The sequence below is a fragment of the Thunnus thynnus genome, chromosome 4, assembly GCF_963924715.1.
Source record: "Thunnus thynnus chromosome 4, fThuThy2.1, whole genome shotgun sequence".
Classification (NCBI taxonomy): domain Eukaryota; kingdom Metazoa; phylum Chordata; class Actinopteri; order Scombriformes; family Scombridae; genus Thunnus; species Thunnus thynnus.
Genome location: NC_089520.1, coordinates 32471968 through 32490719, shown reverse-complemented (window position 1 = coordinate 32490719; position 18752 = coordinate 32471968). Strand labels below are relative to the sequence as shown.

The window sequence follows — 18752 nt, the reverse complement described above, 5'->3', positions numbered from 1 at the left end:
GAAAAGAGAGCACATCTTTTCAGATATCGAGCAAACGAATAGCAGTAAAATATGTACTTCTATAATGACCAAATCTGCAAATAACTGTAGCTCCACTGCATGTAAAACAAACCAAAGAAAGGGCAGGTTGTGTGAACCACACGGGTTATGATAATTGAATACAAAAACAGCTCTTCACAATCTCTCACCGCTGCTGTTATCTGCTGCTGAGGCTTGTGACTGAGAATAATGCAGACAGTTTCTGTCACTAATCATTCCTTACTCCTTGAGGCAATAGATGTTCTCAGATAAATGGTGGGGGGTTCAAGTGCATCAGCTGTGTCACGCAGTCTTACAGCCCTCCTCATCCGAAGCATGTCTATGCTTTGTGATCCTACAGAAAGCAACATGGCTGATCGCATGGAGTGAATGCAGATTTAAAACTTTTTATTCTTGTTAAGTTGAGCCAGCCATGCAGAACTGATGAAAGAAAATGGACACATGGGTATACTGTATATATACTGTATATACTTGTTTGTCTCATTTAGGCATATAAATAAGGCCTAAAGCACCCTGCATGTGTTGTACCCATTTTGACAGGCTCTTGGATCCCTGAGAGGCTTGGCTCACAGAATGCCTGAGAAATCTAATGAAAACTCGCAGACAACTTGAGGTCAGCATGGTTGACATTAAACACCAGGGAGACGCTTTATTTTCAATTGATAAGGTTCACTTTAGCTTCAAGTTATTGCTCAGTGGCAGCAGCAGTGGGTGTAGCTGCTGCACACTCATTCCTCAATGGACTGCATGATAGCCACTTCCATCGTCTGTCTGAAAATTATTAATAGGTGAATGTTTGAGTAATTGACGTACCTCACCCAGTTTGCCGAGCTTCACATATGTCTCCAGTTTCCCAAAGCCTATGTCAGACTAGAGGAACAAAGAGAAAAAGAACAGATTAAGCTTCTGGTATCAGAAGTCATAGTTTTGTCTCCTGATTACACTTTCAAAGCACCAAAAGATTACATTTGCATACATTAGTTAATATTTTCTTAAGTTAATTAAGAACAAATCCTTGTTTACTCTGTTGACCAGGCGGGAAACAAAATGCCTCTTGATGGAAAAGTGTGGTTAATATAAAAGAAAATAACATTCTCATTATAATAATAATACAGAAGAAGGCAAGATAAGAGGACTCCTCATTTGCAGAGAGAAATTATGCTCTGTCATATGAGCCAAGATGTTTACTGGCTCAACAGTAATCTATCAAATAAACAAGAAGCCAACATAGTTGCTAAAATGAGATTAATATGAGGGTTAACTAAACAAAAAACCCGTAAATATGAGGCTAAATATGCTGTATTTAACTGAGCTAATACTATAAGCCTGTGGTCATTTTGAATATGAGCTCAGGTATATAGATAAAGATAGAGTATATATAAGTATGTAGTCATGTAGAGTACTAACCAATGAAGCACGTCGAGACATGCGACTGAGAGGTTTGCAGAGCGGTGAGTTTTCACTCTCCAGCTGCAGTTTCTTGAGAAACTCTGGAGGAAGGCGGATGTCCATGGGCAGGGACATGCGCTTACTGACGTCCTGCAGGCAGTCAACAGACACCAAGGTTACAATATCCTGTCTGTCTGACTGTCTGTTGTAGATGTAGAGATTAGCTACCTTGTTAGAGTGCAAGTTTGTTTTTAAAACCACATGAAGCTAATGAAGTTTGCCACTTAGCAAACTTGCGCTCATTTTGCCAGTGTAAAGGACATGTGGACATGGTACCACTTTTTAATAGGTATACTGTTTAAAGGGTTTATAAGTAGTAATTAATTTGGGGCTGCCAACTTGTGAAAATCCCTTTGTATCTACCAGCATAACTTGCTCTCTCTTCTTAATTAACTCTCTAAGGAAGGATCCTCCAATTGAGAATTTGACCACTTGCCTTCTTTAAAAGACTCAGCCCTCACTGGACTTCATCATAGCTACTTCCATCGACTGTCTGAAAATAAGCAATGTTTGGGTACAATTTAGGTCAATATAGCACTGACACGATACTGGGTTAAAGGAATAGTTCGCATTTTTTGAAGTTGGGTTGTATGACTACCTGCAGTAGATGGGGGTTGGCTGGGCTCTTCCAGTACAGTAATACATGAAGTCTGGATTTGTAAATGTTGATAATTTAGTAAATGGATTTTGGTCTGAAAGGTCTGCAGCTCTTTGCAAGAAGGTAAGTGGTTGAATATCGGAAAGGTTGTCCTGATGAATAAAAATTATACACAAGTCAAAGGGATTTTTCACGTCCTGGCAACCATAAAATTGTCCTTATGACTTACTGATTTATAACCATATAGAAATTTGTTATAACTTATTAAAAATTGTATTAGAAAGAGGTACATACATGTCTTAAGCTTGTTGAATAAAGCTACAGTATGCAGATTGTCTAAGCCCTCAGCCCTCTCACTGTCGCACCATTATTTCTGTCTTCACAGCACCAAGTCTTTCCTGAGTGCTTGCTCCCCTCTGGCATAGCTTCACTTGACTGTCTGGTATGAGTTGTGTGGAGTATGAGAAAGACTCTGAATCACACTTGCTCCGCAGGGATGTTTTCTGAAAAGGTGGAACCGTGAACTCTCTCACATTTCCAATAAAAAGGTCTGGTGCTGTGGGGAGGGTTAAAAGCTTCTGAGGTGACTCATCTCAGTGAGCTGGCAGAGGTGGAAATGGCGAAACGACTCCTGAGGAAGAGTTTACACAAGAGAACAAACTACTTGTGGCACTGATGATATCTATGTCAGACTGACTTTTAATGCTTTTAATGTGCACTTGAACCAAGACCATTTCCCATCAGTGCTTCCTTTGTAATGCAAATCATTATTAACTTTACCATTCTGTAAATGCGGAAGAAAAGCTTGGTAGCAAGTAAGTGCAGCTTGACCAGAAACCTAAGTGAAAACTTTGCATTTTAAGTCCCATGTCATATTAATCTCTTCCCACAGCTGTTCTTCAAGACCTCTTCTTACCTCCATGGAGAAACGTCTGTGCTGGGCCTTGCTGTGGTAGTGGAGGTGGGACGGGGACTGAGCTCCCGGTGTGGTTGGTTCAGGGCTCACTGGACTGGCATCATGAGATGGAGGACCCAGCCTATCTGGAGTCAGGCCTGACACACAAGGGAGAGACATCACATTTGGTCAGCATTTGTAGATTGATGACCAATTAAAGGAAAACTACCATGAAGTATTAGAGCGCTAAGTGGAGATTTTGCATCTGTAAAGGCCACAGTATGTGATTCACGCCATTTTCATACTAATCAAAGCATTCATTAAGCCCTCATGCCCTGTAGGGAAGCATCTGCATTCATTATATTTCTTCACTCATTTATTTAGGTCTCCCTGTAGTTAGTTGCTACATACTGTCCTTTAATCACACGGCTAGAGCTGACATTTAAACATCAAGGGCAAACATATCCATTCTTGGTCTGTGCGAATCATTAAATCCCAGGAGCTTCAGAGCAGTCCTTCATGTGGAGATAATTTGAATATTGTCATTATTAAATCCCCTCTGTAATTTTAATTCTCATCTTTTTTCTTTACCAAATAAAATGAACAATTCAATACCACTTAGGACCTGACCACTGCCCTTGTACGTTGTAAAAAGTGAATCTAAATCATATGCACACAACACAAGTTTAGGGTTTTTAAATATTCATACATTAAAGTCCAGATGAAACAGCATTTTGAGAGTGTCTAACTTCTGTATTATGACGTATTTCCAAGTGAAGCAGGATAGACAGGCTGGGAGTAATGTTGGGAGGAATTTGATTTGGACGTTGAAAAGTGGACATGTCATAATGAATCTTAGCTCTATGCTGCTAAAAGTTGAAGACTGATTGACTGATGGGTGGATGTCATGACGTTACTGGTTGAAATTGGTTGGTTCAAGCCTACATAAGCGCACATCATATTTTGGTTTACAGGAAGAAAACATGATTGGATTTTGATATAAGAATATAAAGAAATAGTTTTTTTCTTTGTATTTTTTGGCATATATTGTTAAATAGGTGCACAGGGGATGTGATCTAGAAGGGTTAAAATGGTATTTTTCATTTCATCTCGACTTTAATGTGTGAACATCATTAATGCAGCAGCAGGTTACGGTTATGGTTTCCTTTGTTAATATTTGAGAATTTAAATAAACTGAGTGATATATTTTATTGATCAATAGTCATAAAGCTGATTTAAGCAATATTTTCATGTTATCAATTGACCTAATTACTATGCTTAATGTGAAAGGGATCGCTAGTAGTAACAAACACACAGAGAATTATCACCCAACTCTACAGTTCCTCTCAGCTCTGTGAAGCATTTTAATGTCTTCATTATTTTGGTACTATAGTCAGCAACTTTACTGTTTGGTTCAGTCTCATTGCTCTCATCAACCTAATTTCCATCCACAGCAGGCAGCTGTTTTCAGTGAAAAAGAAAAAAGAAAAAGAAAATGTTCAAGAATTTTGACAAAGATATGTAGTGAGTGGAACATTTTACAGCTGAAAAATGAACTTGTCAGTGCTCTTTGGTTGACAAAATTTGTAATGGTGACACTCTCTTTCATATCTACCTAAACAAATATATGTTTGGCATATCCACACTGAAATCTCTCATCTCTTACCAGTTGACATATACTGGTATATATGCACCTGTGACAGAACGGCAGAGTGGTCTGCACATGAAAATGAACTTCTTGTTTTCAGAAAAAAGGCTCATCAAGGATACTGAGGAGATCATAGTTAAAGCAGCTGAAGTGAACGTGTTATACAATTAAGGCAGCATTTCAGTTCAACAACTACCAGCCACTATGGCAGGAAGAACTTTGATCCTCATCATACAACATTGTATGTGACGTGTGTTTGAAGTCTGGTCGGCGTCTTTTAAATCCTACCTGCTGTGAGGTTTTAGCTGCAGTTTGATCTCCCATTTCAATGGCCAGTGTTGGCTGCCTCACTGCTATGGCAAGTGCGGCGTGTTAAGTGGATATGTGTCTCCATTTTATCAGTAGCCTTCAGCCGTGTGTGTGTGTGTGTGTGTTACAACCGTTCCCTCCTGGGGTGATGCATGAAGCGCTATAACTCCCTGTTTCCATGGGGACAATGGCTAACAAGTGAAGCAGGTATCGATGTTAAAGGGGAACTCCACTGATTTTACACATCAAAGTCTATTTACAGGTCTTAGGGAGGAACACTGTACATACATGTAAATCAGGTTGACTGAGTCAATGAATTCTTTTAAGTTTCCTCTTGAAACATACGTTTATTGGCAAGCCTTTCCAGATTTTACTTGAGTTTATATTTTCTTTTATTTCTTTCTCTTGTTTTATCTTACACTAAACTGGTTTTATTTGTTGTTAAAATGTAATGATTTTATGATTTGTCTGTTTTATTGTGCTGCCTTTGTGAAGCACTTTGTAATGTGGATTTTGAAAATTGCTAATGAAGATTATTATTATTATTATATGTGAAAAAAGGCGTATACAGCCTTCCTGGCTCCAGAGGGAGCTGTGATGACTTGATACAAATTTGAAAAAAAAAAAAAGAAAAAGAAAAGGAAACAGACCTCTGTAGCCTGCTCCTCATCTCTGCATGAGGCTAGCTGCTCCAGACTACATTAGCCACTACTAGCATAAGCATAGCATAAGTACGTCATAACACACCCGAATCTCCAACTGAACTGTTGGTGGTTGAATTGCATTGTGGGTAATGTTGGCGCCAGGTTGAGATAAGGAAGAAATATATGATATATACTAATATCAATATCTGTTGTTCTGCTGCATCTATTTTGATCCTTCTTCATCGTGAGTGTTATAGCAGTGCAAAGCTAAATCAGTAGAGGATGTCTCATCTCTTTAACAACAAGTCTTTCAGCTAAACCAACAAAATATGTCTTTGGTCAATGCACTTTGAACGACACATACAGGCGTTTTCTGATCTGATGCCCCTATCACCAGAATGACATCATCTGTCGGTACCTTCTGCAAATCATTGATGAATAAATTAATAAACAAACATGTTATATGATAGGACTAAACTATGGTTAATCTTTGTTAGGGTTTAGGCACAAAAACCACTTGTTTAGGTTTAGGGAAAGATCATGGTTTGGTGTCAAATTACTTAAACTCAAAAGCTCAAAAGATTGATCCTGTCATTTTTCTTGGCAGGACAGTCTCCTCTTTAAAACCTTTCCCTCAACATGCACATATTTTTATGTATACACACAACATTAATATTTACTGCACAACCTATGATCTTTTTCACACCACAGGAAATTCAACAGTGTTGTATTAATTAAACACATGCACTAACATACAACTACTAAAACAAGCTGCAGGTGTATCAATGGCAGTAAAAAGATAAAGGAGGCAGACAGATAAAGGCCAAGCTGGCTCATGCCTGGATGAGTTTAACAAGGCGATTTTAAGCTGCTTGCTACAGAGAGGTTTCCAACAGGCCACTTTGTGTCAGATTGATTGACAGACTAAATGGGCTGGGGGGATGAAATGACAACCTGTTTGCTAGTCATTTGAATATCACAGCTACAGCACTGCTTTGATCTCCCGATGCTAATTAGGGTCAGCAAATGCAACACTGATATGTACACACGCACACAAACACACACACAAACACAGACACAGACACACACAGTGTCTGATTGCTGTGAGATATGGATGGATGCCTGTTAGACATCTTGTTAGGAAAAGGACAATCCAATATGGCACACCACATGATGTTTTTGAAGCATTTCCAACTGAAACTGTGGTTACAGGGAGACGGAGGAATAGTCTGTTGGGGAATACATTTCAGAAATAATGACAGACCACAAACAACTATGCTAGAACTCGGGACCTAATGTTGGAAAACGTTTTCATATTCACTGAATTACACAAACCTACTAGCTAGGTCATTATAGCCATTAAATAGCTTTCCTGACAATAGACCCACATTTTCCATTTTTCAAAACAGACTTTCTTCAGGGCCAGAAGCCTTGGCGAAGAATGATGTGAATACCAGAAAAATGATTTGTGTCTTCCACATAAAAATCTGAAGTATAGTTCTCAGCACAGAGAAACTTTTATATTTAAAGGTACTGTGAGGATTTTTTTTCCTTTTTTTTTTTTTTGTGACCGCTATACACATGCCTGCCAGTGGTTTCAGGCTATTCTGCTGATTGACAGTTAGAGATAAGGCACCAAAAAAACATAACAATGCAGGACCTACCAGCAAACATGAATGTAAATAATGCAAAATATTTTTAAAAACTGGATTTGTAAATGTTTTATGTGAAAAGAGAAACGCCTTCAAACACACTTGTTATGCCTCAAGGGTTGGTTTTCTGTGTATTGGTGACTAAACTTAAAGCTGCACTAAGTCAAGTTTATTTATATAGCACCAAACAATGCCACAAAAGAAGTTATCTTGGGGCTTTTTTCACATAGAGCAGTTCTAGACTGTACTCTTTATTTTACACCCAGACCCAACATTCCCCCATGAGCAACGGCAAGGAAAAACTCCCCTTTAATGGGAAGAAAACTCAAGCAGAACTGGGCCCTAGGTGGGCGGCCATCTGCCTTTACTGGTTGGGTTGAGAGAGAGACACAGAGAAGCACAACAATAGCAATAATATAGAAATATTACTAATGATAATAATAGCAAGCAAGGGTGTTAAGAACGACCACTGCAGCAGGTGGTCCGCAACCCTAACACTAATTCATATTTTTATATGACCAATGGGTCAAATATATGAGAATTATCACCGACCCGACAGTTCGCCTTACCTCTACAGAGTGTTTTATGGTCTTTCAGTTTATTGTTTTGGTATTACCACCCACAACTTTACTGTTTTGGTTCGGTCTCAGTTCTCATCAACCTAATTTCCAGCAACAACAGGCAGTAGTTTTCAGCACAGGGCAGCAAAGGGCAGAAACACAAAGTTAGCAATTAGCTGGTGAATATAGTGATGCATTTAGCAGCTTAAAGCTACAGTGTGTAAAATTTAGCGGCATCTAGCGGAACAGACTTGGCAGAAATGGAATATAATATTCATGAGTATGTTTTAATTAGTGTATAATCACTTGAAAATAAGAATCATGTTTTCGTTACCTTAGAATGAGCCCTTTATATCTACATAGGAAGCAGGTCCTCTTCCATGGAGGCCACCATGTTGCACTGCCATGTTTCTACAGTAGCCCAGAATGGACAAACCAAACACTGACTCTAGAGAGGGCCTTTTGCATTTTTTGCGAGTTTTGCAGCCACCATAGGTTCTCCTGCATGCTTAGAAGGGGAGACGGAGGGGTATTCAGTTTGTTGTAATCTGCAAACTCAACACTAGATGCCACTAAATCCTAAACACTGCACCTTTAAGAGCTAATTATTTCCCTCAGGAGCTGGTCAAGACCAAAATTTCTAAAAGGAGAGTGAAAATGGATTTACATTGATTAGGTGGCCATGAAAAAATAGATAAAATGTTAGCCTTACCAACCTTTTAAGGTAGTAATGTATACTGTATATGTAAATGTTAGTTTTCGCTAATGGGTAGCTTTCACTCTGACATAGCTACATTTATCAGGTGGTCAAGCAGGTTGAGGGGAAGGGTGGCTAATGGTGTTTCAGTTTCCAGTAAAAGCAAATGGCAGTGTACCTTGGACAACAGCCAGTCAACATAACCAAGATAAGGAAATCTCACCTGCTTGGTGATAAAAAGGCTTTGTGACTTTGTGAAATGTGTGTGCCAAGGGAGTTTGATCATTTGAAGACATCTGATGAGGTGAATAATCAAGTAAAGAGTGACCAACTCACTGTCACATAGAACTGATTTAAATCAACTGACTTGAACAACGTATTTGTTATTCCTTTAATTAAGATTTATCACTTGCAGCACAACTTTTGCAGACAGATAGATTTAAATCTGATCAAGAAGAAATTCTCATCAGAGAGCTGACATGTCACAGTGGCTTATGTGATTACTCTCAACATTACATTAGCATGAACTATGGGAGCTCAGCAAAACAGCTTTAAATGGACTAATATATGTAGAGTGAATGAGGGGATTCTACTTAATGTGAAATATTAGCAGGTAGTCAGGCAGTGAGTCCTGGCTATCCCTTAGGACACTGACTCAGAAATACACACACCTATACACACACATACACATAAGCACTATTTCTTTTGAAGCTCAGAGTGTATACCTGTGTTTGTCTAAATAGATGTAGAATATCTCACCAGACTAAACATAAGAAAGATGTGTGCGTGTCTAATAATAATAATAATAATAATGATGCATTTAATCTGTACCGCACTTTTCATTCACAGTGAATCTCAAAGAGCTACAGCATTAACATATAACATCATTTGAAGAAAATAACAAGAGTTAAGATGAAAAAGCCTTCCTGAATAAAAAGGTTTTTAAGCCTGTTTTAAAAGAGTCTAGGGTCTGTGCTGCCCTGAGGGCTGTTCCACAAGCGTGGTGCAGCAGAGCAGAAGGCTCGATCCCCCATGGTGCAGAGCTCGGTAGGCGACTGGGGGCAGATCTGAGGGTGTGGGTGGAGGTTTGTGGTGTGGTCAGTTCCTGTAGGTAGGGAGGCGCATGTCCGTTAATGGATTTGTATGTGAGTAGCAGGACTTTGAAGTCAACCCTGAAGGAGACAGGGAGCCAGTGCAATGAAAACAGAATTGGTGTTCATGTTCACGTGTTACTCTATTGTGTATTTGTGTGTATGTGCATCCTTAGGGGATGAGAATGAGTTCATTGTGCTCAGTGATCTGAGACTGATTGACTTTCTTTGTCTTTGTCGGTTTGAGCCAGCTGCTCACGTGTTTAAATGAGAAAAACAATATTAGAGAATCCAATAATCTGATAGGACTGAAGTAGTTAAACTCACCTGAGCATGAGCTCTATCTTCAATAGGATTTGTGGAGTAACGTAGCAATAATAATAATATTACAATGCAAAAGTACTTGTTAGTCTTGATAGACCTGTTATGGAGGCTGAAAGAACTTTAATTTGTGGATTCCTCTCCAATTCAACAGTCTGACATGATTGAGAGGTCATTTTGTGATAACATTACATACAAGTAACTGACACATTTACAAGATCTTAAGTAATAAGAAGCTCATTAAAGAAAAAAACATTTTGGGAAATGTGCTTATTTTCTTTCTTGCCATGAGTGAGATGACATAGATACCACTCTCATGTGTGTGCGTTAAGTGTGAAGCTAGAGCTAGGTGGTGATTAGCTTAGCATAAAGAGTGGAAGCAGGAAGAAAGAGCTAGTCTGGCTCTGTTCAAAGTTCAAAAATACGCCTAGTTACTTGCATCTCTAAAGCTGACTTGTCAGCGTGTATCTATGCAAAAACAGTAATGTCAAAAGTACAATTTACAGTTTTAGTGGGAGTTTTACTGTTTCTTTATGAATCAGAGTTTATCTGCCCAGCATTTCTGTGCAGCATCTCTGCTGGTAGCCTAGCAAACTCATGGTAACAATAGGATTCTTGGAAGTCACTGTTCCTAGCTGTTGCAAGAAATAATTATCGCACTTAACCTCCTCTAAGACCAAAAATTGTTGCTTTTACATTTCTGTTTGTGTTCAGATTAATTAAACAAGATAAAACTTGTTAATCTTTGAGGTTTGGAGGAGTTTTGGAGAGTGCCAGGCTGCTAAACTAAGCTGACGTGCACAGAACATATGAGTGGTACCATCTTCACGTTGTCAGTCAGCAAGAAAGCCTTTAAGAGTAATGTTGAACTATTCCTTTAACATACAACACACTGACCTTGATATCCATTGGAAAATGCACCATATGTGAATTTTTTTCTTGCTAACAGAATATTTTGGCCATGTGATGATTAAATCCCTGCAGATAATGTCCATAAACAGCAGTAAATGTTGTGGATAACACTGTGGGAACATGACATAATCCTTCATCCTCACATAGGAGGGAGGAGAGCAAGATAGAAAGATGAACGACAAAAGGTATGAGAGGAGTGTAAATATCAGACGGCTGTTGGATTTGGGTCAAACACTGTCTCTCTGTGTCTCTTTGCTTCCTCACTGAGTTATTTATCTCCATTTCTTTGTCATTTTCCACTCTTTCTGTCTGTCTGTCTGGGTCCCTCTTTCCTGACCTTCAGGAGCAGACAGTGATGCAGACTCTGTGGGGGTGGGGGTGATGTACTCTGGGGGTTAAACTACATATCCAGCTGCTTCTCTCCATCAAGCAGCTTAACAACAACCTCACTTAACTGTACTCTGTGTTCACACAGGAAGCAGAAGCTTTAGTTGCCTGATTTTGATTATTTGACTTGAGCGGTAACACACAAGCAGGTCTGATGAAACCACTGGATTACAGTACATCATGCTTACATTGTAATGCTTGTGCATTAACATAAATTCACAAATCAAAGTTTTATTTCCCATCACTTAGCCTATAGCATGTAGCCAGGAACCACAAACAGTGAAGACAAGGTGTAGGATGAAAGTGTTAACCCTCCTGGTAGCTTTCACAACTTTGTTATCCCATCTTTTTGTACTATCTTGACATTAATTCAAACTCTACATAATAAAGCAGACACATTCAAAAAACAAATTCTGAATTCAGGTCCTTTGTTTTATCTACCCCTACTTGTCCCACCATAAACTTTGTTTCCCTTTGAAGCCTCCTGATCCCCTGTGGCTCAGCGCCGGTGGTACCAGTCGTAGCCGGAAAAAACCCAGTTAATCTGTGAGGGTCTGCTACAGACACGGAAGGAAAGAACTAAGGCTGGAAGGCTTTTGTATTTGGCATTAAAAGCCAGAACAAGATTTCAGCTTCTGCTCTATTATTAGACATGAGCCATTCATTCACACAGAGACCAAAAGACACAAGGAGGTAGAAGAGCTCAGGGTCTTAATTACATATAATGAATGGTTAAAATGGTTTAAAATGGTTTTACGTGGCGACCTACAGAACCAACAGAGCTCTAATAGTTGACAGTGGAGAAATTTGGCTGGTTTAACAGTTACATATCGGTGGTTAAGGTTTGAGCTAATGATTACACTCACTGACTTCACTGTAGTATGTTTGGACAGGTCCAGTATCCCTTGGAATTAAGGGCATTTTCAAAGTTTGTTTTGACACAAAGAAAAATACAAGCAAACCAAAATGAGTCTTGTAGTTGGGTCAGAGTGAGGTAGGATCACATTTCGTTTTCAGTGAGAACAGCCTGAGACCACATCCTCTAAAGGGTCTCAGTATGGTTGTTTTGGTCAGCACCCAAGTACAATTGCTGTGTTCAGACCTGCCCAAACATATCGCACTGAGGGGAAAATTGAACCGCGGTCCAATTCAATTGGACCAAACAAGGCAAGTCTGAAATTACCTTAATTATGGATGACATAGCAGTGCACAATTTGAATCCAATGCCAATGTTCAGTACCAAAGTAAGAAGCAGTGTGCTGTTCATATAGCTAGGCAGAAATAAGTGCTTTCCTACTGGAGACAGACGTTCCCTTCCATCTCTGATCTACAAGGAAGTTTGGCAGTTTTTTTTACCATTATCACATTTTCTGTAACTTTGACCAAGATGTGTAAATCAGCATTAATTGATTTTGTTTTTTTCAATTTGGGGGCAGTGGAACAAGCAGAAAACACAACATTAACATATGACCTTCTGAGGTTGTTGTGGTGAACATGTTAGCAGTTGCTTTTTCACACATCCAACAGACATGGAAAAACATAAGTATTCATTTTAAGTTATGTTATTCACTCTTCTTTTAGCTCTAGTTTGGTCTCCAACAACGTCTGAGGCAGATTTGTGGCTCTTTAGCTGTTAAATGCCCCACTATGTTATGTTATCCTATACCAGGTAACTTTTGCCTGTCTGATGATAGGTGCTGTTAGACAGGTAGTGTACAGTGGGTTTATCAGAGCCTTTTCATTGAAAACAGCTGCTTGCTGCTATGGAAACAGAGATGAGAGAGGTGAGACCCCTTTCACATTACAAATAGTCATTGAATCCATTGCTAATATAAAATTATGAATTAGTACTGCTTTAACTGTAACCAGACCTTAAAGATTGTACTCGCCGTGCACACAATTTTCATATTTAAACTTCAAAAACATTGATATTGAATGCTAAAAAATGTCATTCAACTTAATCTTGGATTTTGCAGAACTGTCCAATATTAATGTTCTGTCTGGTATTAGAGTCGGGAGGAAATTATGAGATTTTGGACCCTGACAGAGACCCTCAGGGAGGGTTAGTTTTAAGGTTTTGAACAGGTGACCCACTGCTGAATGAGGCTCTACCAAGAGACAGAGAATGGGTAACGTACCCTGAGTGTGTCGAATGTTGAGCTGGTTGATCTGCTCGGTGAACTCATTCTCCTCAATGGTCTCAGTGCGAGGAACAGAAAGAGAGAAACGCCTCTTAAAGTTCTTCATCTTGTTCATGGTGCTGAGGAGCAGAGTCTGGAGGAGGAAAGACACACAGAGTCATTACAATGACAACAGAGACATTGACCAACACGTATAAAATCAATCCATCCATGTGTGCTCCTACTTACATAAATGTACGAAAGTAAAAGGTCATTTGAACAAAACATATACTGTGGTACATAAATCGAAGAAACTGAAAGTTTAACACACTTTGCCAGAGCGTATGATGAGCTGTGATGGATCTTTATGTGCAGCTTGACCAAAGAAAATCTTCTGTCATCTGATAATGAGGTAGAAAGCATCAGGAAAGCAGCTGATCAATATGCTCTCTCTTCTCTGCTCCCTCAGTAGGTTACGCAATCACAGTCAGCCCTACTAGTTAGTTGTCGCTCTCCTGCTCTTTTTTCCACTCATCTTTTTGTTCTCTTCCTTTTCCTCTGTTCTGTGTGCTGCAGAGACCGCCGTCATGGGGTCTCTAAGATTGCTTTACTGTCATGGATTTGTGTATGTGCATCTGTGTGTGTGTGTGTGTTTCTGCTCATTATTATGAAAGGCTAAAAGATGTGGTGGATTCAATTGCAGCAAGACTCCACATTCCCTCCTGTTATTTTTAAACCTCAATAACCCATCGGAATTACAGTCTCCGAGTGTGTTGTCAGATTACCCTGCCTATTGCAATACCTGCACAGTGCAGGTCGTATGATTGCCTGAGCCCAATCAGGAACATGCCATGTACACATGGTCAATACATGTATAAAAATACACACAAACCTACTCAACACACACACACAAAGTGACTGGGTGCAGCCACGTCATACAATGATAATAACTCGTCCCAGCTATCTTATTATAACAGCCACTGGCAGTAGTGACCTTCTGACCAACACCATACAGCAATACAACAGTTACTGCAGTGTTGAGTAATTAGAGAATAGAGATTTTAATATACAGTTAATCTCTGGTTTACCAGTTATTGAAAATCATGAGCTTATAGAGAGATCATCATGAGGAGTTGTTTTTGTGCCTTAAACTACATAAATCGCTAAAGTAAGGTGTGGAAAATGTTCAGTGTCTGAAGAAGGAAACCTCCCTCTTAGCTTAGAGTGCATAATTAGCTATTAGCATGTTGCAATCAGGTCAGAGCCCTTGATTTTAGTGAGGTGGTGGAGAGTTTTGCACAGACACTGGTGAGGAGGAAACATCTGTTTTATGGTAAGACAGCTCACTCTGTTATTGTGTGTTTATGGCTGTTTATTGAATATTTCATGCATTTTTCAGAGTGATCAATACTTTGGTGATTAGTTTGATGTGTGAAAATGCATGACATGGTTACGCTTATAACTTTTTTAGAGAAAAAAAAAGTTATGTCTTTTATTCATGATACTGTGTTGAATCCTGTGTTGACATATACAGTAGTTTCTTGTGATTGAATGTTTGCATGTCAACACTGCAGGTATCTAATGTAAGTTTCTGGAACATAAGACATCGGCATATATCTTGTGCCTGGTATATTTGATGGCAAACAGGCAGACCTTCATGCAGACATTACTAATATGATATATAGAATAAACAAGCTTCTGTGCTCTTAACTTGTTAATGTTACTTTAATTTTTAATGTTACTTGCTACCTTTTGTGTGTCATATCAGCTATAATGTCACATAGCTATTGTGTGCTCTGACAAAGTCTGGATGAAAAATGGGAAGGGTTATAAAATTATTGTTTTCATGGCCTTGGTCAACTCTGAAACTAGAAACCAGGAAGCGGCACAGCCAGCTGTAGTTTTAGTTGACAAAGATATTTTTTTGTTCACCCAAGGAATTCCTTGATAACACTTTGAATAATAATCAGTGAAAGGTACTATTTTATTTAAAAAATCCTTTTAGGTTTAGACAGTGTTTAAAGGGGAAAAGTTCATTTACTATGAAATCAGATTAAAGCACTAAACTAATTATATACTTTCATTTATAGAGATGAAAGATATAAAGAAAGATTTGCACAAAAGCAGACTTAAGAGAAAATAACAAAGGGATTCTCAGAACCAAAGAAGTGTGGGTGGCAGCCATAAATTGAGTGGAGGAGAGGAAGCAGCTCAAAAGGCGAAGATGGAAGCAAGTAATCCCCAGATCAGTACAGAGAAAAGAGGGATTTCTAATTCCAAAAAGCGGAAGTCTTTAGAAATCAATCAAATTCAGCTCATGCGACTCTTGGATTGGAGAGGGAAACATGCTCTTGGTAGCGCAAGAGAGTAACTGCCACAGCACTGCTAAAGAGTGGGAACACCAGCCTTTTTGTGGTGTTAAAAACATACAGTTGTGTTCAATGAGCAGCTGAGGCAGCAACAGAGACCTCGTCTTTATACTTCTGGACCTGGAAAATGCTTGTGGCTCAGAAGCACATCATGAGAGTAAAAGTGCATTTAACATCTATTTCAAACACATACTGATGTCTTAGTAGCAGTAATTTACTGCAGTGCGACAGGAGTTTTCTTTCTGCTCACTAGGGCTTATATGGATAGCCTGACTGTCATCACTACATGATAAAAGAGCTGCTTAGTTGGAAAGTAACCCAAAACTGGCCAGAATAAATATAAAACCATGGAAATCAATAGGCATTTATGGCTAAATGTCAGACAAAATGTACAATTCCAACAATATCATGGAAGCCTATAAAGCTTGAATAATAAAAAGCTATCAGATATAAGACAGATTAAGGGGTTAAGAATTTAGTTGGAAAGAAGCTTAGTGTACAGAGAGAAATCAATACTACTAGGCTGGATAAAGTGGTGGTGTGTTTGTGGTTCTGGCTGCTGCTTTTCCCTCTGAGAATCTGTGAGGAGGTCTTTGTAAAGACAGACTTCCCCAGTGTCCCCAAAGGTTAGAACTATATACTGTAGCTAGTGGGTACCTGAAGAACATTTCATACAGGGGTACAAAAAAACAAAAGTACACTGTAGTTGACACAGCACCACCAACGCTGGGTAGTCATTAATGCCCAGATGCCAGGTAGCTGAGTTAAGATAGGCAAAAAAGGAGAATGGAAATTAAATAAATAAGGGAAACAAGGAAGTTATTCAGGGTACAAGGATGGAAGAAAGGAAGCCTTGAGCAAAGAAAGTATACTATATAGGTGTGAAGAAGGGAAAAATGACAGGGAAGAGGAGATTGAGATGGCAAATGAGACTAAAAGAGAAGGAGAGAAAGAAAGGGATGAAACGATGAGGTAAAGAAGGAGCAAGTGAAGTAAGCAAGGACACAAAAAGTGAAGAAGGGGACTAATGAGAACAGTGAAGGAGGTACCAATGCAGGGAGGAGCTATAGCTATATATTTTATTTTTCATCATCTTTAAATCTTTACACTGTTACTGCAGAGCCACTATTATATTGTTGATACAACTTGGCACCTGGTAATTGTGTGAGGTCATGAACAGCAAAAAGCATTAACCCCTTAAATTGGTGATTAATTGTGTCACATTCATTTCAATATTTCATGAGATTTTGCGGTTCTGTGTGTTGGATTTTAAGTTATTTGCTATTTGAAATGTTAGCAAATATGTATTTTTAGCCAAAATAGTATATATGAGGGCCTGTCCCACAAAGCTTTTATGATGTTATTCAGCTAACTTGACGGATTTGCTCAAACACGCTACTCAAAGCTATGCCACTTATGAATTCAAGACTATTGCTTTTTATGAAAGGTGGCAGATGGTTGTTATGTTGATGCCTTTGTTATGAAATGACTCAATCAAATACTGACAATCAAAGTTAAATAAACAATGAGTGGTTATTATTAAAGATGGCTCTGAATTAGTCATTGAATCAATTTCTGTTTTTCTCATGCCAGCATAGCCAGATAAAAGTATCAAACCACCTGTTAAAAGGCACCAGAATACAGCAAATGACATCTACTCTGTTAAAAAAATCTTTGGAGAGGACCCCCCAGACCCTCTGTTAGATTGTCCCACCCACATTTTCAATGCTTCCTACACTTGTGGCTGTACTGTATTTTTTTCACAGTGCTTTCAGTCAACTAAGTGTTCTGGCTTTATGATTTCATAGACAGGAACATCTTGTAGCTGTTGCAATTGCTGCATCACACTATTAATATCTTTCTCATCCTGGAAAACATCTTACACTAGAAAATAGATACATCAGAGGATTCATCTTTTTTTTTTAAGGATAGTTCAGATTTGTTTACATGACGTGATGAGTCACCTCTCACGCATTAAAAACACTCTCAAGATATAAAAAGCCTTTTTGAGCACTGTGTTGTTTTAGTTTTCCACTTGCTGCTGTTCATTTCTGTCTCACATGTTCAAGTTCCACTGTTCACAAGACCTGTGGCCTAGATTCATGTCCATGCATCAATATGACTTCCAGTGAGTAATCATACCACCTTATGTTGAAAAATAAACTATCCTTTTAAGGTATTATGACCACAAATTGTGGTTGGCCATGACCAAATGAAGGGAATAAGACACTTTTGTGGCCTACGCATTTGGCCCCTTTGAATGAAACCTATTGCAATTTGGAATGTGATATTTTATAACTTCACACCACACTGATCTGCAATATTTGTTAAATGCTTGTATCAAAGCAGCTTATCTGTATTGCATTGTGTCTGTGATCAGCTCCTGTTATGATATGAGTCGCTATCAGGGCCATTTTCAGGCATAGGTGATCTAGGTGTTTGGTCAGGGTGCCATTAGCTGGAAAGGCAAAGAGGATCATTTTTTTGTAATCAATTTCAGACACCCAACCTACGAGTGACCCAGAGATTGAAAAGTGGCTGATGGTATGCCACTCTTGTTCTGATGGTTTGTATCGATTCTGAGTGGGATGTCACTGTTGGTTTTCCGTATGCCGCTCCCATTCTACCACTTTGTGGCACTTATAAACGGTATGTCACTCATGTTCCACTGTCATATACCAATTCCCACTGGCATATCATTTGTTTTTGACATATGCCACTGCTTATTATGATATGTCTGTAACTTATAAACAGTGTATCACTCTAGGGAGTGGTATCTTTCAGTGGAAGATACCGCATGTGTTGTTTGACAACGCAAACAACACATGGAAAAACCTCAGCAACAACCATTAGCAACAAAGGCTACGGAACAGACAGCCATTTATGGGCATGCATGACGAGCTGATGTCAGCTCGCCGCAAAGTAGAAAAAAAGCTTTCAGGCCAGGTTGAATCCCTGGCTTTTGACTTGCAGGGAGCATTTCTGTATACATTAACCTCAAGTGTTGGAACTTTGACCGTATATAAACAACAGAAAATCACAAAACGCATAATATGTCCCC

General features: G+C 39.0%; 1 protein-coding gene across 2 annotated transcripts in view; it reads right to left on the bottom strand.

Moving 5' to 3' along the window:
* The window catches only part of cdk18 (cyclin dependent kinase 18), a 50417-nt gene that overhangs the window by 14982 nt on the left and 16683 nt on the right, over nucleotides 1-18752 (bottom strand). For both annotated transcript variants that reach the window (XM_067588375.1, XM_067588376.1), the window contains exons 2-5: nucleotides 13341-13476; nucleotides 3003-3139; nucleotides 1447-1578; nucleotides 853-909 (exon numbers count right to left, since the gene is read on the bottom strand). In XM_067588375.1, coding sequence (XP_067444476.1) covers nucleotides 853-909; nucleotides 1447-1578; nucleotides 3003-3139; nucleotides 13341-13458 — 444 coding nt within the window. In that variant the 5' untranslated portion in view covers nucleotides 13459-13476. The remainder of the gene's footprint in view (nucleotides 1-852; nucleotides 910-1446; nucleotides 1579-3002; nucleotides 3140-13340; nucleotides 13477-18752) is intronic.